The 26,152-nt window shown below is 46.9% G+C and overlaps 1 protein-coding gene across 1 annotated transcript in view; it reads right to left on the reverse strand.

The window, feature by feature from the left end:
* The window catches only part of CHID1 (chitinase domain containing 1), a 1,130,290-nt gene that overhangs the window by 1,077,164 nt on the left and 26,974 nt on the right, over positions 1-26,152 (reverse strand). Inside the window, exons 5-6 of the mRNA XM_082269929.1 lie at positions 14,084-14,128; positions 11,116-11,222 (exon numbers count right to left, since the gene is read on the reverse strand). Coding sequence (XP_082126055.1) covers positions 11,116-11,222; positions 14,084-14,128 — 152 coding nt within the window. The remainder of the gene's footprint in view (positions 1-11,115; positions 11,223-14,083; positions 14,129-26,152) is intronic.

Here is a 26,152-nt window from a genome sequence, read left to right on the forward strand (position 1 = left end):
AGCAATCCCAAGACTTAGAGTATTGTTCTATCCTGCCTTGCAAGGATAGCACAAGGTCCTCAAATGTATTGATCGCTTTCACCTTGTTCAGCCAGAGGGAAATTGAGGGGGGAGCTGATTTCTTCCAATGGAGGCTAATGCTGGCCTTAGCAGCATTAAGTAGATGGCGAGTAACAGATTTTTTATATTGTTTGAGAGGGATTTGTGAACAGTGTAGGAGGAAGAAGGCCAGGTCATCTGGGATTAAGCGTTCAGTCATTTTCTGAGAGATTCTCCGAACCTCTTGCCAAAAGTGTCTGAGCTTGGGGCAACTCCAGAAAATATGGAGTATGGTACCAGGCTCCTCCTGACATCGCCAGCATCTATCTGACGTCTCTGGGAATTAGAATTATTTTTACCATAAATATGTAGCAGAATACAAATTGACCTAAAATTATGAAAAAAATAGAATTTTTGTAAGAACTTACCGTAAAATTATTTTCTCTGAGTCCTCTGACAGTCGCCGCCCACTCATACAGTCTTCACTTATGGTATTGACCTCTTATCCACAGGAGTAAGCTAGGCAGAAGATTTTGTTAGAAACATTCACAAAAGGCTTTGCATAGACACACCTATAGGGGGCTGTCCCTCTGGTCCAATACCCCCCTGCTAGCAGCATTCCCAATTCATTTTGATAGTAAGCAGTAGCTAAACCATGAACCCCAAAAGAGGGGTAGGGGGCGGCGACTGTCGGAGGACTCAGAGAAAATAATTTTACGGTAAGTTCTTACAAAAATTCTATTTTCTCTTACATCCTCTTACAGTCGCCGCCCACTCATACAGTCTTCACTTATGGGATGTCCCAAAGCAGTGTAGACATGAGGGGTGGGAAACACAACCGTCTCAAAGGCAACGCAGCACCCATGTCAGAGAAAAGAACCTTATCTGAACCAGAAAGGTAACACACTGGGCAACAGGAAAGCTCAACAGGAGCGAACAAACCCAGGAAAGCAAAATAACTAAGGGGGAAACAACCCCAACAGGTGAGGACAGGCTAAACCGCCATGTCATCCCTAAGGCACTGCAGCACACAGAACTTTGCGGCCAAAGGAGGCATCTGCTGATGCCAAAACATCAAGTTTGTAAAATTTGGTAAAGGTGTGCACTGACGACCAGGTCGCCGCTTTGCACACCTGGGCCACCGACGCCTGATGGCGGAAGGCCCAAGACGCACTTACCTCTCTGGTAGCATGCGCCGTGACAGGGAAGGGTGGAACCCGGTCCCTAAGCGAATAGGCCTGTACAATCGTTGTCTGATCCATTTAGAAATGGTTGCCGCAGACGCAGCCATACCCTTCCGAGGTCCCTCAGGAAGGACAAAAAGAGAATTTGACTTCCTGAAGGATTCGGTAGATGACAGGTAAACCCTGATCGCCCGGACTACATCCAAGGTAAGCAAAGCAAACTCCTTAGGATGCTTAGGATTCGCACACAGCGAAGGCAAGACAATGTCCTTGTTAAGATGAAAATCGGACACCACCTTTGGAAGAAAAGATTGGTGAGGTCGCAAGACCACCTTATCCCTATGAACAACCAGGTAGGGGGAGCGGCAAGTCAGAGCTGCCAACTCCGACACTCTGCGAGCAGATGTGATCGCCACCAGAAAAGCGACCTTTCGTGACAGCGCAGGCAGAGGGATCCCCCTTATGTTCTCAAATGGAGGACGTTGCAAAACGGACAGAACCAAATTCAGGTCCCAAGGAGGCAAGGGTGCCCTCCTAGGGGGAGCCAGATGACGCACCCCTTGAATAAAGGTGAGGATCAAGGTATTTGACGCCAAAGGGCGCTGGAAAAGAATTGCCAGCGCAGACAACTGGCCCTTAATAGTGGTCAGCGCAAGACGCTGGTCCACACCAGATTGCAAAAAGGCTAACACCCTCGCCACCGAAAAGGAATGAGAATGGAAACCCTGCAATTCACACCAGGCAAAATAAGCCTTCCAGGTACGGTAATAGATTTTACCGGACGAGGCCTTCCTAGCCTTGAGCAGGGTAGGAATGACTGCCGACGAGAGACCCCGATCTCTCAAGACCTGGCTCTCAACCGCCACGCCGTTAAAGCCAGCGACTGTAAAGCAGGATGGAAGATCGGCCCCTGAGACAGCAGATCGTCTCGCAACGGGAGCCGCCAGGGAGGCTCGACGACTAGTTGCATGATGTCCGGGTACCAAGACCGGCGCGGCCAGTCCGGGCCACTAGAATCACCAACTTCGGTTCCGAAGGAACCTGGACAACAACTGAATCGGGGGGAAGGCATAAATCAGGTGATACCGATTCCAAGGCACTACCAACGCATCCGAGGCGTCTGCCAGAGGGTCGCGTGTTCTTGCCACGAACCTTGTTGTTTAGACGAGACGCGAATAGATCCACGTCCGGGGATCCCCATCACGCACACAGCATCTGAAACACCTCCGGGTGAGGGACCATTTCCCCTGGTCCAGGGTCTGGCTACTCAGATAGTCAGCCTGCCAGTTTTCCACACCCCGAATGTGAACTGCCAAAAGCGCCGAGACCCGCATCTCGGCCCAAGACAGAATCTCGGCCACTTCCTTGGCCGCCCAGGCACTACTGGTGCCCCCTTGGTGATTGATGTACGCCACCGCAGTTGCGTTGTCCATCTGCACCCGCACAGGGCGGCCCTGAAGACGATCCGACCAACGTAGCAAACATAGTTTGATCGCTCTCAGTTACAACACATTTATCGGCAGAGAGGATTCCTCCTCCGCCCAAGTGCCCTGGGCAGACAAATTGCCCAGAACGCCACCCCAGCCCGACAGGCTGGCGTCTGAGGTGATCACCGTCCATAACAACGGCCGGAAGGATTTTCCTTCCATCAGAGCCGGAGACTGGAGCCACCACAGAAGATTTGCTCTGACATGGAGGCTCAAAGATATCCTCCGGTTCAAGGACTGAGGATGCCTGTCCCACCTGGCCAGAATCTCCGCTTGCAGAGATCGTGTGTGGAACTGCGCAAACGGTATCGCCTCGAAGGCTGACACCATCAACCCCAGGAACCGCATGCAGGTCCTGAGCGAGGAGGAATCGTTGTCACTGAGAGACCTGACCTCGCACTGTAGAGTCCGGAGTTTGTCCTCCGGCAGGAAGACTTTCACCTGGGCGGAGTCCAGAACCATCCCCAGGTAAGGGAGGCGAACAGAAGGAGACAATGTCGACTTCTGAAAATTTATGGTCCACCCGAACTGCTGGAGCATCTGAACCGTGGTTGACAGATCGTGCAACAGAGTGGCACTGGAGCTCGACCTTAACAGGAGATCGTCCAGATATCCAAGGATCGCGATCCCCTGCGCCCGCAACAGGGCCAGGACAGGAGCCAATTCTTTGGTAAACACCCTTGGAGCCGAAGCGAGACCGAAAGGCAACACCACGAACTGATAGTGCTCCTCCGCTATTGTGAATTGGAGGTACCTCTGATGACCTTTGTAAATGGGGATGTGTAAATACGCATCCTTGAGGTCGATGGAAGCCAGGAAATCTCCCGGGCTCAGGGAGGCCACCACCGATCGAAGGGATTCCATGCGGAACTTTTGAACCCGCACGAAGCGGTTCAGAAACTTTCAGTCCAGAATTGGACACACCTTGCCCTCCTTTCTGGGCACTGTAAACAGAGTTGAGTAAAAACCCCGAAATCTGTCCCGATGTGGCACCGGGACGATCACCCCCTGGGTGAGGAGATCCTGAACCGCCCGTTGGAGATCTTGGAAACTATCTGGGGTCAAATGAAGATTTGAGGGAAAGAATCTGTCTGCTGGGCGTGATCGAAATTCGATCTTGTACCCCGACCGAATGAGTTCCTGAACCCACCTGTCCTGCATTTTGGCCAGCCAAGGTTTGGGAAAACAGCACAGACGTCCCCCCACCCCTGAAACGGGTGAGGGCGCCCCATCTGGTTGAGGCGGACTGGGTCGCAGCGTCAGAGTGGGCGGCTTTTGACTTGCCAGCCCAAGGCTTCTTCTGGCCACCAGAGGCCTTGAAGGATTTGCCCATGCTTGTGCCTTAAGGGCACGAAAGGACCCCTGGTTAGGTTTAAAGGAAGGGCCCCGCTTACCGCAGAAAAACTTACCCTTGGACACCTGGGGCAGCAGTGTGCTTTTACCCCCAGTGACTCCCTTAACCAACTTGTCCAGGGAGTCCCCAAAAAGGCGATTCCCTGCACAAGGGATGTCAGATACCGTCTTCCTGGAAGTCTGGTCAGCCGACCATCTTTTCAACCACACAATGCGACGGATTATCACTGCGACTGCAGATAAGCGTGAGACTAAAGGGGCCTCATCCAAGGCCGTGTCACACAGGTATAAAACAGCCTGAATAATTTGGTCCACCATCTCCAGAGTAGCAGGAGGGGCGGAATCAGCCACAAGGGTGCGTCTGAGCACCTTAGTCCACTCCACCACAGCCTGAGAGACCATAACTGAGGCGAACACGGGTTTCATCAAGGAACCCGCCACCATATAGGAGTGACGGGTAAGAGATTCCACCCATCTATCCGCCGGGTCCCTAAACACCGGAGAATCCTCCGTGGGCATCAGAGTGGCCTTATTTAACCTGGAAACCGTGTGGTCCACCTTAGGGGCCACAGTCCAGCGCAAATCCGCCGGAGACGCAAAAGGATAACGGTACTAAAACCGCTTAGGCACTACAAAATTGCGATTAAAATTGCGCCATTGCTCGTTCACTGTTTCATGAAACTCATCGAGACAGGGAAATACCTGAACCGACTTCTGGGTTCTGCGGGTCCCAAAGGAAGACCGCTTACGCAGCGGGTGGGCTCATCCTCCAAATGTAGCGTATCTTTAACAGAACTAATGAGCGCAGACATTGCAGAGCGTTCTCTGGCCGACCCGGAGGGGGAGTCCTCCCCCTCCTTCTCCTCCACCTCCCCATTCGACTGAGACCCCTCAGGGGGTACACTGTCCATGGCAACCATATCTAGCTCTGAATCAGATGAATGAGAAGGCCTGTTTCTTTTCTTAGAAGCCCGCTCAGACATCAACAGATCCACCTTGGTTGCTAAAGTCGCAAGTGCAGCAGTAAGGGAGCCCATCGCAGAGGATTCAGGAGTACCTGAACCCTCCACCAGAGCTGGGGGGAATTTGCAGTACTGGGACTCCATAAAAACACACTTAGAAATTTTATGGCGCTGGCCCTTTAAATCAGCGGTAGCCGCGGTTCCCACCGCAAAGCACTGCAATGAGGCAGCCTGTGCTACTAAATACTGAATAGAATATAACAGCCAGCAAAGATATTATCCCAGAAAAAAAAGCAGAAAAGCCCCCCAGAAGTGTTTCCATACAAACCACGCTGCCAGCTCGATCAGAATGCTTGCAGAGAGGAACTGATGTCACGCCACTAGAGGCCGAACATGGAACTGAGCCAAAAGAAAATGGTTGCCAATGTAAGTCTATGGGGGAGGCTTCGGGAAAGGGCGCCAATTCACTACAGGGAAAAAGGCTGCTGCCCTCGCATGAAGCCGAACGGCCTGCCCACACCCAAAATGGCAGCCCCACGGTTTTTACACCGCTTCGGCCCCCACACACGTCTGTACCCCCAAACGTTGCACAAGCACTACCAAGGGACTCAGGGACCCCCACACCGTGGCATGACCGCAATAGCGCCCCCGCAGGGACCGTGAGGGACACACGGGAACCATACATACAGACATGAGAAGGATACCACAGACTCCAAACAGACTGCCATCCCCGTACAGAGGCCCCAAATACACCCCCAGACATATATAGACAGAGGGGCAGCATGGTACTCACCGATCAAGGAAAATCGTGAGTGCCGACGTGGGACGGGAAGCCTCCCACCCCGGGTGGGGGTGCCGTCAGCCGAACAGGACGCTAGCAACACCCGGCGTACCGCAGTTGAGACATCCTAGCGAAGTAGCCACTCCGCGGGCTTTGTCCCTGAGGACAGGGACAAGTCATTTGCGAGGCCTGGGCGTATGCATAGCCTGCTAAATGCTCAATGGCGGGCTGGGATTCCGTAAGGCTCTAGGATAACCAGTCCGATTCCCAGCTCCGCAAACGCAGTAGTCTTCCGAAGACTGACTAACTAAGCGCAGGAATAAATAAAAAGCTATCAGTGTAAAGAAAACACACTTAGCAGAAATAAAAAATTAAGAAAACAGAAGAAAAAGGCTGAGACTGTAGCCCCAGCTAAGGGAAGCCTGCCTACTCCTAACTAGGCAAAAGACAAACTGAATTGGGAATGCTGCTAGCAGGGGGGTATTGGAACAGAGGGACAGCCCCCTATAGGTGTGTCTATGCAAAGCCTTTTATGAATGTTTCTAACAAAATCTTCTGCCTAGCTTACTCCTGTGGATAAGAGGTCAATACCATAAGTGAAGACTGTATGAGTGGGCGGCGACTGTCAGAGGACGTAAGAGAAAATTCATTTTTAAATATTTTTTTTTTGGGAATGTTATAGAACAAAGTGAATTTTTTTTTTCAGAACGGTCGCCCAAAAAAAAAAAAAAAAAAAAAAAAAAAAAATCGCACAGAAGATCAAATGCCACCAAAAGAAAGCTCTATTTGTGGGGAAAAAAGGACATCAATTTTATTTGGGTACAGGGGTGCACGACCGCTAATTCGTCCGCTTAAGTAACGCAGTGCCAAATCGCAAAAAATGGCCTGGTCATTAAGCGGGAAAATCTTCTGGTCCAAAAGTGGTTAAAGAGAGAATACAGTCCCTACAGTCAAACATGGTAGAAGTTCACTGAAGTTTTGTGGTTGCTTTGCTGCATCAGGCACTGGATATCCTGACAGTGTGCACGGCATTATCTGAAGACTACAAAAGAATTCTGGAGTGCAATGTAGGGTCTAGTGTCAGAAAGTTGGGTCTCCATCAGAGGTCATGGGTCTTACAGCAGGACAATGACCCAAAGCATCTGTCAAAAAGCACCCAGAAATGGTTTAAGACAAAGCGCTGGGAAGTACTGAACTAGCAAGCAATGTGTCCAGATCTAAATCCAATAAAGCACCTGTGCAGATATCTCAAATCAGCAGTTGGGAAAGGGAACCCTTCCAATCTGAGAGACCTGGAGCAGTTGGCGAAAAAAGAGTGGTCCAAAATTCCAGTAGAGAGGTGAAAGAAACTCATTGATGGTTACAGGAAGCAATTGATTTCAGTTATCTTTTCCAAAGGGTGTACTACCAAATATTATATTGAGCGTGACAATAGTTTTGTCCAGTCTATTTTTTAATGTTTACATGGAATGTGTCAGATTTGGCTTTTTGTTTCTCCACTTTTGTGTCAGATCAATACAAACAAAAGAAACATGAGAATGCCTAACATTTGTAATTGCAACAATTTTCTGGACAAAGTAGTGCATTTGACAGAAATGCAGGGGTGCCGATATTTTTGGACATAACTGTATCTCCAGCATTGTTATACGATTCTATCTCTTTGAATTATGAACATTTTAGCATTCATTCAAAAAAATTGATTTTTGTAAAATCTTACCGTAAAATCCTTTTCTCTTAAGCTCATTGACAGACGCAGTCCTCTTGATTAATATCAAATTGGGTTATACTGCCCTCTACAGGAGTAGGACACTAGGCAGAAGGAAAACGTTCTGGCCACACCTTAGGGGCAGTCCCAGAGGGTATATCCTCTCTCTCTCTGCTACAGGATGTTAGTTATGTCACAAAGCAGTGTCAGAGAATTTAACCCAACCCAACTCAAAAGTAGAGGGGCGGGTACTGCGTTAGTCAATGAGCTTAAGAGAAAAGGATTTTACGGTAAGATTTTACAAAAATCCATTTTTCTCTGTCGCTCATTGACAGACGCAGTCCTCTTGATTAATATCAAATTGGGACGTCCCAAAGCAGTGCCACAAATGAGGGATAACAGAAATCAAAATCCAATCTAGAAGGCCCAACCGGTGCCAACTAGAAGTTTTAAAGGCTCATCAGACAAAAGGATGAGACTCAACTGAAAACCCAACAGAAAAAAACCCTCGAGGTAGACCAACGGTCTCCTCAAATTGCGGCCTGCAAAATCTTGCGGCCAAAAGAGGCATCCGACGATGCCATCACATCAACTTTATAAAACTTTGTAAAAGGTATGAACCGACGACCAGGTAGCCGCCTTGCAAACCTGGACCACTGATGCCTGATGGCGGAAGGCCCAGGAAGCACTAAGCGCCCGAGTGGAGTGCGCCTTAACAGGGAACGGAGGATTCCGACCCTTAATAGAATAAGCCTGTACCACCGTCTGTCTGATCCATCTGGAGATAGTCGCGGCAGATGCAGGCAACCCCTTTTTGGGGCCATCCGTGATCACAAAAAGTGAATCCGTTTTACGAAACGAGTCCGTAGTTTTCAAGTATAACCTGATTGCCCGAACCACATCCAAGGAATGTAACGCAAACTCCCGAGGATGACTGGGCTTAGGACACAGGGAAGGTAACACAATATCTTCATTCAGATGAAACTCTGAAACCACTTTAGGAAGGAAGGATGGATTCGGACGAAGAACCACCTTATCCCTATGAACCACCAGATATGGGGAACAACAAGATAATGCGGCCAGTTCTGACACCCTGCGTGCAGAAGTAATGGCCACCAAGAAGGCCACCTTCTGGGATAACGTAAGCAAGGGAATCTCCCTGATATTTTCAAAGGGAGATTTCTGAAGAACCGACAACACCAAATTAAGATCCCAGGGCGGTAAGGGCGCGCGCACTGGCGGAGCCAGGTGCCGCACCCCCTGGATGAAATTCCGCACCAAGGAATGGGTAGCCAAAGGTTTCTGAAAGAAAATTGCTAACGCTGAAACCTGACCCTTGACAGTACTCAAGGCCAGCTTCTGCTCAACCCCCTGTTGCAGAAAAGCCAAGATTAGGGTCACCGAATAGGCACGTGGAGGAAATCCAAAGGATTCACACCACGCAATATAAGACCTCCATGTGCGATGATAGACTTTTCTGGAAGTCGCTTTCTTTGCTTTAATTAAAGTAGGAATAACTGAAGTTGACAATCCCTTGTCCTTCAGCACCTGAGTCTCAATAGCCAGGCCGTTAAAGCCAGTGATTGTAAAGCAGGATGGAAGATCGGTCCCTGAGACCGCAGATCCTCCCTGAGAGGAAGTCTCCAAGGAGCATCCGCGACCAGCCTGACCAAGTCGGCGTACCCGGGTCGACGAGGCCAGTCCGGAGCTACCAGGATAACTGGAATTCCCTCCACCTCTATCCTGCGAAGAAGTTTCGGCAGCAACTTGAGAGGAGGGAAGACATACAGTAGCTGATACTGTCCCCATGGGGCGACCATCGCATCTGCTGCGTCCGCTCGAGGATCTCGGGAGCGGGCTACAAACCTCCGCACCTTCCTGTTGAGCCGAGCTGCCAACAGATCCACCTCTGGGGTGCCCCAATGAAGGCACAGCTGGTGAATTACCTCTGGATGAAGAGGCCATACCCCTTGATCCAGAATCTGAAGGCTGAGATAATCTGCCTGCCGATATTCCACCCCCGGAGTGAATACCGCGGAGCGACCTGGAACAAACCGTTCCGCCCAATGAAGAATGCTGGCCACTTCTATGGCCGCCAGGGCACTCGTGGTGCCCCCTTGGTGATCGACATAAGCCACGACCGACTCGGTCCAGTAAATCAAACAAAGTCTGATCGCTCTCAGTTCCAATACATTTATCGGTAACCAGGATTCTATCGGAAGAAATGACTTCCCCTGGCTGAGCATCAGAGACCGAAGCCACCAGACCAGAGACTCTCTGGTCCGCTCACTCAACCGGATCCGATTGTCCAAAGAATCGGGATTCCGATTCCATCTGAAAAGAATCTCCTTTTGGAGAATTCGGGCATGAGACTGGGCCTACGGTACTGCCTCTAAGAAGACCACCATCAGTCCCAGGATCCTCATGCAAGTCCGAAGGGAAGGCCAGTTGACGGACAGTAACATCCGAATCGTTCACTGAATCTTCCGGCTCCAGGTGGGAACTAGGAATGATCCTTGGGAAAAGTGAAGACAACGCTGATCTGTTCAGATGAACTCCATCTTGAATTCTTGTACCCGGACAAAATGATTGAGTGCTCTTAAGTCCAGAATTGGACGCACCTTGCCCTCCTTTCTGGGTATTGTGAATAGGTTCGAATAGAACCCCTGAAAACGTTCTGCTCAAGGAACGGGAACTACCGCTCCCTGTTGCATCAAGTCAATTACTGCCCCCCGCAAAGCTTATAAGCGATCCGGGGATAGTCGAATGTTGGAAGGGAAGAATCGCACCGGTAGAAGTGATCGAAACTCGATCTTGTATCCTGACCGTATGACCTCGCGAACCCCTTTGTCCGGGATTCTGGAAAGCCATGGGTCCGGAAACCGGTGAAGACGTCCCCCCACCCCAGAGATGGGTGAGGGCGCACCTTCAGGCTGTATTGGTCTTATCTTCAGGTTTGGCTGAGCCGGACTTTTGTTTACCCAACCAGAGCCCTTTGAAACCCCCTGAAGGGGCTTTGGAGGGCTTCGCCTTATCGCCCGCCCCAGCGGAACGAACAAACTTTCTTTGTATTAAGGTAAAAAACAAATCCCCACCGTCAATGGGTCCAAGACGATCTGTACTGCTTCCCAGATTGTAGAGGAAATAGGCTCCTGTTGCTGCCATTCAAATTGCTGGGAGTAGGGTGAAGGAAGGTGCAGAGGCATACAGTAGCTTGTGGTGACATGAACAATTTCCACTGGTTGTCCACAAGGGAGGTCCTCTCAGAATTCAGAAGATTATTGATGCAAGAATGAGGGGAGTGAAAGGGACCAGACCATGAGGGTTAATTTGTGATTCTGGATTAGTGGACCCTGCAGGTGGAAATGTAATCAAAGTGGGACCTGGAGAGTAGAATTCAGGTGAATATAAAATGTAATTCACCAAGTAAGCAAATCTAAACACCTGGCAGAATGCCTTCAAAAATGCATGGTAAGGAAGGATAGTTTTTGCCCAGAGTTGGGATTTAAAGTACATTTAAAACCACATTGTATGGTATTTTACTTTTGCCCATAGTTTCACATATTTGGAATCACATTTAACCAAAAAGAGTAACATCTCTAACCTTTGCAGTTTGCACCATGGCTTCTACAAGATCTTCAATTTCATCTTCACTGTTAAACACACTTTCGAAATCCTGGTAAGTCCATCCATCAAATAAGACTCGTGGAACTAAAACACAATTGGTCAAGAAAATAAACCTAAATATGTATAGGTTAGGTTTTACTGTAGACATCACTAGTCTTTTCATTGTCTCAACAGTACAATATACAGTTCACTTACACTGTTCGTACTATGGACAACATCCAGACACAAAGCACAAGATGAAAAAAAAGCTCCTACAAGTACTTCTATTCCAATGAAATGAAAGATGTTAACCAATTTTTAAAAGAGGAACTTTACTCTCAACCTTTTTTTAATCCTCTCTTACTTTGTGCACTTAGGTGTCTTAAAAAACAGGCTCACGCGCCCAACAAAAACCAGCGTTATCCGGCTGCGATCCACCTAGCTTCTACTGCAGGCTGGGTATCGCACCACCATCTTGCTTTCTAAAGTCATCAGGAGCTAGCTATCTCTTCCTGATTCAGACAGCTTGCCCTCTGATGACACACCAAAAGTTCTCCTATCTTCAGCCACAGGTCTATTCTCCTCCATCTGCTATGTTGAAGCTGATGCCCCCTGGGATATGTGGGGTGCATATACCAGGAGGCTCCAGGAGTGCAGGAGATTTCACTCTTGCCTAGGTGGGATGTACCGTAAAAATGAAAAAAAAAATATCTTGATGTTTCTGGCAGGATCTGGCAAAACTTTGTCAGGTCTGAGCTTATCTGTATTGCATGCAATATCCAAGTAGTTCAGGACTGTCACCATGGAAGTGAAATCAACCTCTAAGAGCTACATCCTGGCCGGTGACAAGATATTACGTGATAACATGTGGGCTGCAGGCCGGGCACTGATGGTTTTTGATTAGCATTCACAAGCTGACAATCAGAAGCCATTGTATATAATTTACATCCTGTCCTGCAACTGTGTGTACTGTTTGGATGTCGCTAGAAAAAAGGTGTTCTAGAGAAGACACTCACAGATGTCTTCATACATAAAACCGCATACATGTGGCCATGCTAAATAAAGAGTACCACATCACATACAGGTATTATAAAATGTATCATAAGGGTCAGGAAATGCTGTTCTCATTTTTTTATATTGAAATAACACGTGATACATAAAACGAGAGGCCCATCCAGGCTGTGAAAGACTGATACAGCCAGTATTACCATTTTCTCAAATACGCTATGTTAATTTTACTTACATACAAACATTAAATGTGTAACCAACATTTTTTTTCTTTTTGGATAGAGTAGGGAACAGTTAACAGTTTCCATTCTGTTAGTTCTGGTGATCATTTTTACTGGGACCATAAGTGAGGGAAGGAGGGGTTAAAGGGCAAGAGTATGAGAGATCGGTATGAGGAAAAAAAGGGTAGAATTAGGGCGGAAGTTAGGTGTAACTTTCCATGGCCTTTTCCCCCCCACAAAGGGTTTTTCTTTTTTTGGCATGTTTTTTTTTTGGGGGTTTTCCTTGAATTGAGTGACAAGCCCTGAAGTAAGGGGTGGGTGGGGGTGAAAGAGGTGGGAGGGGAAGGGGGTGGAGAGGTGGAAGGTGGGGATTAGGTAGAGAGGCCTAGTAGTTCCTAGATCTATCTGTCAGAATTTTCACATTTAGATGTGGGAAGCCTACACCTCTCATGATGTCTCTCGCCTCCTTTTTGGGGAATTATGATACACATATATAGTTGTTGTGATAAGGTCCTAGGATATAGAACTTTTATATATGTTTGTAAGAGTATTTATGTTGTGTTGTGCATGAGATCTAAATGTTCTCTATATTTTTGCTTTTTATTTTAAAACGTTGTCTTGGTTTTTCATTGTGTTGTATTGTATTTGTAACTTTTTTCGAAAATGAATAAAAGAATTTATACACGAAATTGAGGGAAAATATGAAATTTTCAGTTGTCGATGAATAGAAATAGTGGGGAAAACTTTTGATAAAGACAATTGTTCTTGTGATAACTGTCTAAGGCCGGGTTCACACTAGCTGCAGCCACGGCTCGCAGCAGGGGGTCCGGTGCGTCCCTGTTCTCAGTTTGAGGTGCGAATCAGGTCAGAATTTTTGCCTGAATTCAGACCTTTTAAAGGGGAGCCAAAGACACACAGGACCCTTTTTCCAGTGTGGACTGCAGCCGCCCTGGAGCTGGGTGAACCAGCTTCATTTAGAGCTGGTCACACTCTTCGGTCATGCGAATTGGATACGAGGTAATCCGCATCCAATTCGCATAAGTGTGAGCCCAGCCTTAAAGAACATTCCCTTCACTCAGAGATGTGTTCTCACTTGTGTGTCAGCACAGGAAGTGAAGGAAAGTCTCCCCAATCAGAAAAAAAAATTAGTTTTAACCACTACCTACTCAAAACTAAAAAAAACATTCCGGCTTTAGGTTTACATTAAATATTTGGAAATTACCTTTATTGTTGTATTTTATAATGCACTACACATCTTTACTAATAACAAATATAGCTTGAAATTCTTGTAGCTTGAAACCAAAGTTGTACAGTTCATTTGAAATCTCGCTGCCATTCACTCTCATGCTGGCTATACACTAGCCGAAAAATTGTTCAAACTCGTTTTCGAATAATGAACACTCAGCTGTGAGAGCAAACGATTTTGCCATTATGAAATTAATTAAAACCAAATCATTCAATGGACATAAATGACTCCGTCACATATGCCTAGTGCAAACAGTTTGGACGAGAAACACATTAACCTTTCAATTTATCCTTCGTTCGGCAGAATTTTCCAAACTGTTCCTTTGATTTTTCAGCTCTGAAAAGTTAAAACCGATTTTCTATTTGTGCCCATTAACTGGACAAAAAACAAACGGACGGACCAAATTACAGGTTTTTGAATGATTTTTCGGCTAGTTTATGGCCAGCATTAGAATCACAGAAACTGTTTTAGAAGAACAATGTTACACTCACCAATTTTTGTAGTCTTAGAATTCTTCTTTATGTCTCTTATCCACCCTAGAAATATACACATTCCAATTACTTTATTTATAAATTAAAAATGTGGAATCATAACAAAGAAAACAATTACTGCCTTTCTGTAAAACATGCAAAATGCAGGCAAAAATCCAGTGTTCTTTAAAGGAAACATGTTCTTTAGAGAGGCAAAAATTGTAGACCTCTTCACCTTAGAATAGAAGCTGCTTGGTTGTCATATAGATTTAATGGATTCAGTAGTATATTGGAAATTTACATGGCACAAGTAGTCAGATCAGAACTTCTGACTTCAATCTGCCTCTGTTGTGTGCTTGTTCCAAAGCAATGAAGTCAGATATAGCCAGGCAACTAGCAATTTTAGATGGGGAATATAAAGGCAGCCTCAAAATTTCTCTAACTGCAGATTTTCTTTCCAAGATGTTTTTAGTTAAGTAAAAAAAAAATGGAAACACCCTTTTATCATTGCTGCAGTGGTACCACAAGAAAATAGATCTTCAGTAGAAAAAGTTACAACCAAAGTGATAAAACTCCATCCAAAACTTTTTTTTTAATTTGGGTTAGGGTTAAGATGAGTAGTTTCAATTCCATCATAAACCTTTTTAACTATCTTTAACCCCTTCATGCTGACCATACACAAATATGTGGCCCCAGTGGACTGGGCTTTTTTCCTTGGGGCTGCATGTTTGTGTATCTCTCCAAGCAGAGAGACTGGGGTCTCGTAGAGAACCCCGGGCCCTGTACTAATGATCGGGATCTGGAACTCCCAATTCCATGTCCCCTGATCGCTGTGATAGCCTTCTATTTCGATATCAATGATCAGTCACTGTAAAGCCCGCCTGTTTTTTTTTCTCTGTGAATTGAGGAGGGAAATGCATTGTAATTCTCTCTCTCTCCTTGCAAAGAAACAAAGAAAAAAAAAAAAAAAGCGTGTGTAAAAAAATAAAAATAAAATAATAATAATAATAATAATAATAATAATAATTAAAAAAAATAATAATAATAAAATACCTAGATCAAGGTTTGATCTAGGTCAGTGCCAGGTCAAGTGTTTGAATCAAGGTCAGGGTTAGTATTTTGTTTTAACAGGATTTTTTTTTTTCAGTATCAGTGTCTATTATTGTCAGTGTATTTTAATTAAGATAAAAACAAAAAAAAAAGCAAAATGGGCACTATTGTTTTTGGGCTGTACTAACATACACAGATGTGGTATTGCTGCGATCTTCTGGAGCAGGATCATTTAATTTGATTTGTTCTTTTGTGAAAAGGCTATGGTAGTAGCAAAAAATATACAGCTAATTTGATTTTTGTCTTACCGTAAAATCCTTTTCTCTGATGTTCATTGACGGACACAGCTCCAGAATCTTCTTAACCATTGGGTTAAGCTGCCCCCCTACAGGAGACACTAGGCAGGAAAAAGCTTTAGCACACCAATGGGGCAGTCCCACGGGATATACTCCCACAGTCTGCTCTAGGCATTCAGCTTTGTTGCAAGCAGTGTCAGAAGAAAAATAACCCAACTCAATAGAGGGGTGGGTGCTGTGTCCGTCAATCATCAGAGAAAAGGATTTTACGGTAAGACAAAAACACAATTTTCTCTTTAGTTCATTGATGGACACAGCTCCAGAATCTTCTTAATCATTGGGACGTCCCATAGCAGTGTTAAACATGAAGGGTGGGAAAAACGCATCAGAAAAAATTCCAAAAAGACTAAACCTAGCCAACCAGGTAACATGGAGCTCAACCAGGAACAACTGGAGCTCACCTGAAAATAATACACCCTCAAAGAGGAAGGGAAGCGCACGCAGACCTCGGATAATATCGCTTTAATAGGGGACAATACAATACAGTTAAGTTGCACTCACATTTCCATCCTTCTAGGACAAGCATTTCAGCACAACAGAAGCTCCTCGCTCCTCCCATCCCTCCAAACGTTCCTCCGGTCTCCTCTATCGCAGCAACCGCCGATATGAGCCAGCTCTCTACTGCTTCCTGCTATTGGCTCCTCCCCGCCAGGTCACTACATGCCGATACTAGTGCGCCTGCGCACCAGTCCGTCGTCATACGCCGCCGGGAAGGTTGACCTAAGCCTCGGCCGAGGCTGTACGCAGTTGGGGGCTATGGAGTGGAGAGATCCAAGGGAATATGCTGCTTCTGCTGGTTGCTACGGACAAACAGTAAGGCTGATTTCCAAACAACTCAGTTGCCGCAAGGTACACCCTGAGTGCCCGACACACATCCAGAGAGTGCAAGGCAATGCCCCTAGGATTTTTGGTTAGATTAGCGCAGTTGTTTTTCTCTGTTTATAATGCCCCTATGATGTTTAGACTGAGGACACAGGGAAGGCAACACAATGTTTTCAGTCATATGGAAACCAGAAACAACCTTAGGAAGGAAAGACTGACAAGGGGAAAGACTGACAAGGGTGACCGTCCATACCAGATTGGCGTACCAAGACCAACAAGGCCAGTCTAGAGCCACTAGGATGACTGGATCTTTTCTGCCTCGATCCTTTGCAGAAGACTCGGCAGAAGTTTAAGGGGGAAAAGCATATATCAGATGATCCTGGGCCCAAGGAGCCACCAGTGCGTCCATGGCGTCGGCCAGAGCATCCTGAGACCTTGCCTAAATTCTATGTACCTTGCTGTTGAGACGAGAGGCCAACAGGTCCACCTCGGAAGTTCCCCACCGGAGACACAGCTGAACCTTGGAATGTGGCTACCTCCCGAGCTGCCAGGGCACTTCTTATGCCCCCTCGGTGACTGACATACGCAACGGCCGTGGCATTGTCTCATTGAATCCTCACGGGGCACCCCTAAAGGCGATTTGTCCAATGAGCCAGACAAATCTTATCACCCGAAGTTCCAGAATCTTGATCGGTAGTCTTGACTCCTTCAGAGTCCAGACCCCTTGAGCACATCCGTGCCCAAAACGCCTTCCCACCCAGACAGGCTGGCAACCGTGGAGACCACCGTCTAGTACAGGGGAAGGAAGGATTTGCCCTGTCAAAGCGCCAGAGAACAACGCCACCATATTAGCGACCCTCTCGTATCCCGGCTCAACAGGATCAGATTGTCTAAAAACTGTGGAATCTTGTCCCACTTGGCAAGAATCTCTCTTTGTGTAAGAAAAGTGTGCTGATAAATATTAAATGTGCTGCAACCAAAGATGTATAGTTTAAAGTGTTGAATAAAAAAGTCTGGTGCGCTACAAATGTGAACGTGTACAACTGAAATTGACAAAATGCAAACGTGTACAGCTAATAGTGACATTATACAAAAATAAAGTGAAAAAAATACACCAAGGTTTTTCGGGGGTGTGGTCAGTACACATTCTGTGTACAGAACAGCTCCAGGTAGCCATATTGCATTGCAATTTCAGAAAAATACAACTGCAAATTGAAAAGGAAAGGTGGACCATACTTGAGCTAAGAACCAGGAACATTTAAGGAGTCCCTCATTCAGAATGATCCAGAGAGAGTCTGCATAATCTAAAGCTTGGAATAAGTGGGATCTGGTAAGCAGCCCACCTCCCCTCTTCACCCATGGTAGAATTCCAGCACAGCACTCCCTCTGGTACATCATAGAGGTTCCCCTTGGATATATCATTCTGTTTATCTGCCCTATTCACTTTTCTATCTGGTAAGCTGTGAATTCACAAGGTGGTGGAAAACCTTCACATCACGTTTGTCAACATTCCAGCAGCATCCATTCAACTTTTAAATTTCACCAGTTTGATATTCCTTTGGAGTTTAAAAACATTGGACTTATTTGCACATTGGATTGTTTTTTAAGTCTTTGGTGGAGATTTATCACGAACATTTGGTTTACAGGAATATAGTGTATTTTTTTCACTTTATTTTTGTATATGGTCACTATTAGCTGTACACGTTTGCATTTTGTCAATTTCAGTTGTACACGTTCACATTTGTAGCGCACCAGGCTTTTTTGTTCAAGAATCTCTCTTTGCAGAGGTCTCGAAGGGGAACTGTGCAAACAGAATCGCCTCAAAAAAGTAAACACCATCAGGCACAGCACCCACATGCAAGTCCTGAAAGATGACTGACTGCTGGACAACAGGAGCCAAATCGTATCCTGCAGCTTTTGGAGTTTTTTCTCCTGAAGCCGAGTCCAGAGTCAGACCCAGATAGTCCAACTTGGTGGATGGGACTAGAGCAGATTTTTGGAATTTCCAACCAAACTCCTGCAGAGTCCGTACAGTAATTTCTAGGTTATCCTTTAGAGCAGTCAGAGACTCTGCTTGCAGAAGAAGAGCATCCAGGTACCCAGTACCACAATCCCCCGCTGCTGCTACAATGCCAACACTGGGGCCAACACTTTTGTGAATACCTAAGGAGGTGAGGTGAGACCAAAGGGTAATGCCATGAATTGATAATGCTCCTCGTCCACGGCAAAGAGGAGGAAACGTTAATTACCGAAATATATTGGGATATAAAGGTAAGCGTCCTTTGATGTGGGGATGCCACTACCACACGAATGGACTTCATTCGGAACTTCTGTACCCGCACAAAGTGGTTCAAAGCCCTGAGGTCCAGTATTGGACGTACCTTGCCCTCCTTCCTGGGAACTGTAAACAGGTTTGACTAGAAATCTTGAAAACGTTCCGATTTTGGAACCGGAACAATCACACCTTATAGCAGAAAGTCTTGCAAAGAACTGAAGAGACCCCGCAGGCGGTCTGGGGACAAACACAGGTTGGAAGGAAAGAATCCCACTAGAGGATAAGACCGAAACTCGATCTTGTATCCGGACCAAATCCGCTCGTGGACCCCCCTGTCTTGAATCAGGGAGGTTCCTGGGTCCGGAAAGAAGTGAAGACGTCCCCCCACCTCAGACACAGGTGAGGGCGCCCCTTCAGACAGAAGAGGGCTTTTCTGCAGGTCTGGAAGAACCCACTCTCGGCTTACCAGACCAGATCCTCTTGGAAACTTCGAAGGAGGTCCTGACAGACTTGGATCCTTTGTCTTGAAATCCTGAGAGACAAAAAGGCCACATATGAGCCGAGAAAAAAAAAAAAGGCCCACGTCTGCGAAGACTCTTTGCCCCTGGCAGCCTGTGGAAGAAGAGTACTCTTCCCCCCTGTAAGACCCTTAATGATATTATCCATATCACACCCTGAAGGACCACTGCTGTCACGGACAGCCTAGAAACAAAGGGAGCCGCATCCAGAGAGGCATCACAGACAAACTTCAACCCCTAGACCAACTGGTCCGCCCACTCCGCAAGGGCAGGGGGAAGCTGCCCCCCCCCCCCCAGATCTCAGTGCAAAAGCTTTGCCTACTCTGTTAAAGACTGGGACACCAATGCTATGGTGAACATTGGCCTAAGGACCGAACTGGCCAAAGTAAACATGTGGCGGATCAAAGTCTCGGCTGTCCTGTCCTGTCCTTTAAAAGCCGGAGACACCTCCACATTAGAGTGGATTTATTCAGCCTGGAACCTGAGAATCCACCACAGGTGGGATTGTCCACTTTTTTAACCGGTCTCCGTGCAGATCCTGCCAAGGAGTACATGTTGCGGGCCACAGCCTTCACCTTCCTATCCTCCGGATCCTTAAAGGATGGGGAATCCTCCACTGGAATAACGGTAGCCTAATTCAGTCTTGAGACCGGAGGGTCCACTGTAGGTGGCATAGTCGACTTCTTTATAAGGGACTCTTCAAAAGGGCAACGTCTAGCAATTCGCTTAGGCATCCCAGGGGAATGCTTTGGACGGTCCTATTCTTTTTTGAGTATGTTGTCAAAATATGCGTGAAAGGGAAAAACATTTGCCACTCTGGATGGCTTGTGAGTGCCAAACGTAACCTGCGCCCCAGTTGAGCCGCATCCTCCAATTTCAGGGTCTCACGCACGAAAACAACTAGTGCGTCCACCAGCGCCTTATCTTGCACGGCAGTGGAGGTAGAAATGTCATCCTCACTGTCAGAGGAGACAGGGTGCGAGATAGCGGACCCGGCCGGGAGATCCCTGTCTGCGATGGCTGAATCAGACTCAGAATCTGAGACATCAGATGAGGCAATGGTAGGTAGAGGGCTTTCTTAGCACCTCGCCCTTTAAAGACCACCTCCACCCGGGACACAAACGCTTCCAGGACCTCTGAAATTGCATCAGTAGACAGCTGGGATCAGGAGGGCCCTGCGGCCTATCCGAGGGGGTCAGGTGGGGACACATGATCTGTGGGGTCCATGTTGCACCAGGGGAACCCGTCAGCAAAATCTATAAAAAAAATATATATTTTTTGAGTCTCACTGCGCTACAGCCCCCCCCCCCCCGAAGGTTAGGCAAGCGTGCTGAAGACCCCCAGAAGAGAGAGACCTCCAGACTCACTGTACCAAGATGCAGCAGAAGGCCCAGAAACGTCTGCACGTACCAGCAGCAAGCTCTATCCAAAAGGAAATCAGCTGAGAAAATGCCCAGGGTATAGGGAGGGGCTCTACCCACAGAAAAACGCCTCCAGGAACTCCCATAGAGATTCCTGTCAGAAGAAACCACCGCAAAATGGACGTTTCGGGTGTACCAAGATGGCCACCGATCTCCTCAGCACATGAGGCTACAAGAAAATGGCGGCCCCGCGCGGCATGAAGAGCAGCCGAGGACCCTTGTGGGGACCCCCCAGACTCCACAACGGGATCGATTGGCAGGCGGGCCCTGGAGGTACAGACAGAGACCCCCGCCCCCACATCGGGCCTTGAATGCGGTCCCAGCGTGAAGGGGGGCAGGTAGAAGAGGGGGTGCGTGACAGGACAAAGGGGAACCCGGGATTGTGAGGGTCCGACCATCCCAGGGAGGGGCCGCATCCATCCCAAATTCCACCAGGGGAAAGGGGGGGAACATTTACTCACCATACCAGGAACACAGTCGGGCGCCATCTCCTGATAGGACCCCTCTCTGCCGAAGTGGGGGGGGGGGCTGTCGGCCAATTAGGACTGCTGCGACTTGGGCCTAGACCCGGCCGTATGTGACCTGGCGAGACGTTTAACTCGCGGGGCCAGTCCCTGTCCAGTGGGACTATGTCGCGGCCGTCTCAGCGCGGAGCTAAGGCCTGCGCGTGCTCATTGGTCAGCTGATGTGACCACTGGATCTATACATCCAGCCCATCGCCCAGATCCGGGATAGTTGCTTGTAGAACTAACAGGAAAGATCCGGAGAAACAACTAGCTAAAAAAACTGTCTAGAAAGAAAAACTTTTTGCCAGGACCAGAGATCCCAGCAAGGAACTAGGTTCTTAGGCCTGACTAGACAGATTAAAACTGACATCCTATGCAAGAAGAGAGAGGGTGTACCCTCTGAGACTGCCCATAGGCGTAGCCAGAATTGTTTGTCTAGTGTCCTACTCCTATAGGGGGCAGTATAACCCTACTGATATGCATCAGGAACTCCGTCCGTCAATGAACGATAGAGAAAGCCCAATTTTTACTGAAAAAAAAACAAGGTATAATTCACCTAGATACACTAAGTACTTGTGAAGATATGTACGGTTTTACCAACACATGTCAAAGTTTCAAAATTGTGCTTAGGCATTTAGACTTGTTTTACCCAGGCGCGAAGGGGTTAACCATGGAAGAAAAGATCACCACTCAGTTATTTTCTGATTGACCGAGAAACAAGCTTTTCCAAGTATGTAGCTTAAGTGAATTCACTGTAGATGTTTAAGGAAGAACTATTAGAGTAAATTCTTCACAGCAATACTGCAGATGGAGAGTTCTTTTGTACTGCAAAGCCGAAAACCTGGCTATGAGCCAAGCAGGTCAAAAAGAGCAGCTATAGAATTGTGGATGACCTTCAAGACCAAACCCCTCCAACCCAAAACTAAGGCCTTATGCACATCAGACATTTTCTCTTACGTTCATTGAAGGACACAGCCTCTCTTCTTAATCTTGACCAAGCAGAGTTTTATAGTACCAACAAAAGTAGGACACTAGACAGAAAAAAACTTGGCACCTCCAATGGGCAGTACTTCTGGTATAAAAACCCCCTCTCTGTTATAGGCAAGCCAGCTATTCTGCCTAGTGTTTGAGGAGTTATGACCTGGTTCCCTGCTGGGATCTGTGATTCCACAAGCTTTTTCGTTTTTTTATATACCTGGTTCCAGGAATTTTTCTGCGGAAATCTTCTACCAACAGCTGGGCTGGGAGAGGGGCTGGACAATCTAGATCCAGTGGTCACCCCAGTCTGGCCAAGAAGCGCAAGCAGACCTTCTAACTACGTGCGGGTTGGCTGCGATAGCCCCATCCTGGACTGAAGCAGCCAGCAAGTTAAAAGGTCTCGTCTCACAGGACACATATGACTGGGCACCTACAGTCTGTGTCACAGTGTTACCCTGGCTGACAGCCCCCCATTTCAGTGGAGAAGATGATCTAAAAAGGGAGCCTTACGCGCATGCTCTGCTGGCCTTCCCTCCCTGGACGCAGTGTGGAGGGCAGGTACTCCCTGGAGTGGTCCGTTTTGTGGGGTCACTACCTCCTCCCCAGCTGCTGGTTTCCCTCCTGTCTCCTTCATCTGGACTTCTCCCCCTCCTACCTGCTGTTCAGGCATCTGTGCAACCTGGGTCCTCTCAGGGTGTCCCTAGGCAGGGGGGAGGTTGTGTGCTGTGCTGCTTGGGCTCTGCGTTTCCTCTTCTGGAGCCAGGGCGACAATTTTTCTTGTGATTCCAGCGGCCATTTTGTTGGTGGCAGGCAGGGCAATCATTATGCAGTGGATCTCTCTCTCCTCATTTACACATTTACTTCTCTCAAGCTGCTCCCTCGCCTGTTGTGTAAGATTTGGGCCGAAGAGATTCCAGTCAGTCAGTCATTCTGGTGATTCCAGACTTGCTTCGTGTCTGTGGTACACCGGACGAAGTGCAGCTGGTCACGGACGCTCCCCGTCAACTGCCTTTTCAGAAGGACCCCAAGGTCCAATCTATCACCCTGCTTTACTGTCCTCAGTTTCAATGACGTGGCTACTGAAAGCCTGGCCCGGGGGATCAGGGGGTTGTCACATTGAGTTATTACCACAATGTTGCAGGCACATAAGCCTACCTCTTGAAACTGCCTGCCTCTTATAGTGCCTGGTGCAAGACCTTGGGTGTCCACCCTTGTTTCTTCGTTGTGGCTCGATTTTTGGCCTTTTTTCCAATGCCCCGTTGAACGACTGCTTGCTTTTGTACCGTTAAAGCCCAGGTTTCTGTCCTTGCAATTATTTTTTTAGCATTCCTTAGATATGCGTTCTATGATTCGCACTTTGTTCTAAGGGGGTCTGCCATGTGGTGCCCCCTGGGCGTTCCTGGTTGCCACCGCATGGCTTGAATTTGCTTCTTCAGTCCTCCAGAAGCCTCCCCTTGGGGGTATTTAGGTGGTGGTCTTATTCTGTAAGTCTCCCTATCTGGTCTTGCACAAGGATAAAGTGGTTCCCTGCCCGGGCCCTTCCTTTTCTTCGAAGGTGGTGTCATATTTTCACCTGACAGAGGATATTCCCATCTTCCTTGTGTCCATGGTAGTAACACCCTTTGAGGGTTGCATTGCTCTCCTTAGATTTGCTTAGATTTGGTCAGGTTTTTTCATGTGTACCTGTCAGCTATGACCTCCTTTTTTGCACTCACGGATAGTCCAGGACTAAGTAATGTTACAGGTGTCATCTCCAATCTAACATTATTGTTTTATAGAAAGAAATCACTGACAAGGATTCCTACAAATATCGGCTGTAAATTTGACACCCTATAAATGAGGATTTTAGCCTAAATTCCTCATCTCTATTCACCCCCTATACTTATCTAAAGCTTTCGTTATAAATAACATTGGGGCAAGAAAATGCTTTCTCGGTTATTCCGCTCCATGTGCTATCCTGGCTCCCATACTCCGCAATTAGGGAAGACCTGAGAAGTCACCCCCTGATATGCCCCCCGCTGAAGTTGCATTGTGCTTGGCGCAAAGCTAGAAAAATAAACCAAGCGTCTGGTCCTATGACTTCTATTTGCTTGAATACTGCTTTTAAACCAGGCATGTCTAGCTCATTCCTTCAAGGCATTTGGCCGCACGAAAATGTATTAGCCAAACACTTTTTCACAGAGGTTCCCCTCTGTCCTGGGAAGCACTTAATCAAAATCTCCAACCCCACTCCATCCCGTTATGGATATTCTTTCAGATCCGCCACTTCTTGACCAACCGGCGATCCATGTCTGACTGGACGAGGCCTCCGACTGGGATTGAAGCCTTGTGTGAAAGGGGCGGCCCTCAGAGACACGTAATCTCTGCTATGTATCATATCTTGCTATCCCCCCCTATTCTCTCTTCCTCATCCTTTGTCCAGGCCTGGTCGAGGGATTTGGGTCTCTCCCTCACAGAGGTGGAATGGTCCTCTATTTGCCGCACCATTCAGGGTTCCTCGACGAGTGTTGCGATACAGGAGAATGGATACAAAATCCTTACCAGATGGTATCAAACACCAGATCGAATACATAAATTTTGCCCGACTGTCCCGAACACCTGCTGGAGATGCAATAAAGAACAGGGCACTATGATCCACATATGGTGGTCGTGCTCTGCACTTCAGCCTTTCTGGACGAAAGTCCATGAATTGATTAAAGAGGCCACCTCGAGAGACATAAAGTTCTCACCGGCAAAATACTTATTGCACTGGGTAACTTCCCGCCGTCGTAGCTACAGAAAATCGCTGGCCATGTATATGGTGACCGCAGCCAAACTGTGTGTACCGTGCCATTGGAGATCACCTCTGATTCCCTCCACCAAGGAATGGTTCAACAGATTGAACCATGTAGAACGGATGGAGGAGCTGATCAGCATTGCTCATGATTCTTACTCAGAATTTGTTACCACGTGGCAGGATTGGACCAGTTTTAAACACACTGTGACATATACCTCAATTACCTCTACCTAAAGGTTCCTCACTAAGTAGATCTTTCGTCATGACTGACCTGCCCCGGGGCTTCACCCCCCGGGAGAGTGGAAGATACTGTCAACAATCTTTTTTCCTTCCCCTCCCTATTATGCCCTTACCTCCCTACTTCTTCTTCTCTCTCATGTTACTTCCTCTTTCTTTCTCCTCACGTTCTTCTGTAAGCATTCCCCTGAGCCACACTCGAGACATACTACTCACCTAGGCCGGTGGTGATGAGCCCCCGCCTGAATATGTTCCTCCAAAACTCTTACATCATGGTATATATAGGCTCCTCGGAGTGATAATTTTCGCTACACCTCAACCTGGCCAAACCTCACTACCTTCACGAATTACTTTAAAATTTGAGCAACTTAACTATGCTATTTTGCCTTTTGTTGCACAATGTCTTGATGCTCTTTTAGTAACTTCATAACTAATGATTTGTCATGAATACTCATATCCAAGGTTAGTTTTCTTACTTAGATTGAGCATCCAAGAGTTGAGCCCCTGATACAGTCTTTGAGGATTTTTTATATATGTTTTTGAGTGTGGCTTACGTCAAAACCAGTTTTTATGCTGTTCTTACAATTGACAAAATACTTTGTCTTTGCTTGTTCTAAAAGTTTTTGTATCACTCTGTATACCTTTTGTTATACTTATCTAAATAAAAAAAAAATTTATGGAAAAAAAAACAACATTGGGGCAAAAGTTGACTACATTTGCCTATAGATTTGAAAATTAAAATATAGCATAAAATATGTGAAACAAGAACAATTTTGAGATTTGGACATTCGCTTGGAGAGTTGATAGCTTTATATCAATAAACAAAGGTCAATATAAAGATTCATAATTGATTTGATAACCTTATTAGCTCTGCCCATAGTATTCTGTAAAATACAGATAAAATGGTGGACACCGCATTGAATTTATGCTTTATAAAAATCAATAGACCAAATGTCTAAAAAACAAAACAAGGGAAAAAACAAGGACATTAAACTGCCACTTTCAGAACTTTTCGGCCAAAACCAACAGTCAGATGCATACAGGGGCGGATCCAGAGTCTAGTCTCAGGAGGGGCACTGCCAGAATATAAGGTGTTGCTTACAGAATTTTTTTTAACGTATCATACAATCCTAACCTGGTTTAAAACAGTG

The sequence above is a fragment of the Pelophylax lessonae genome, assembly GCF_965119305.1.
Source record: "Pelophylax lessonae genome assembly, chromosome: 10".
In the NCBI taxonomy this organism is placed as follows: domain Eukaryota; kingdom Metazoa; phylum Chordata; class Amphibia; order Anura; family Ranidae; genus Pelophylax; species Pelophylax lessonae.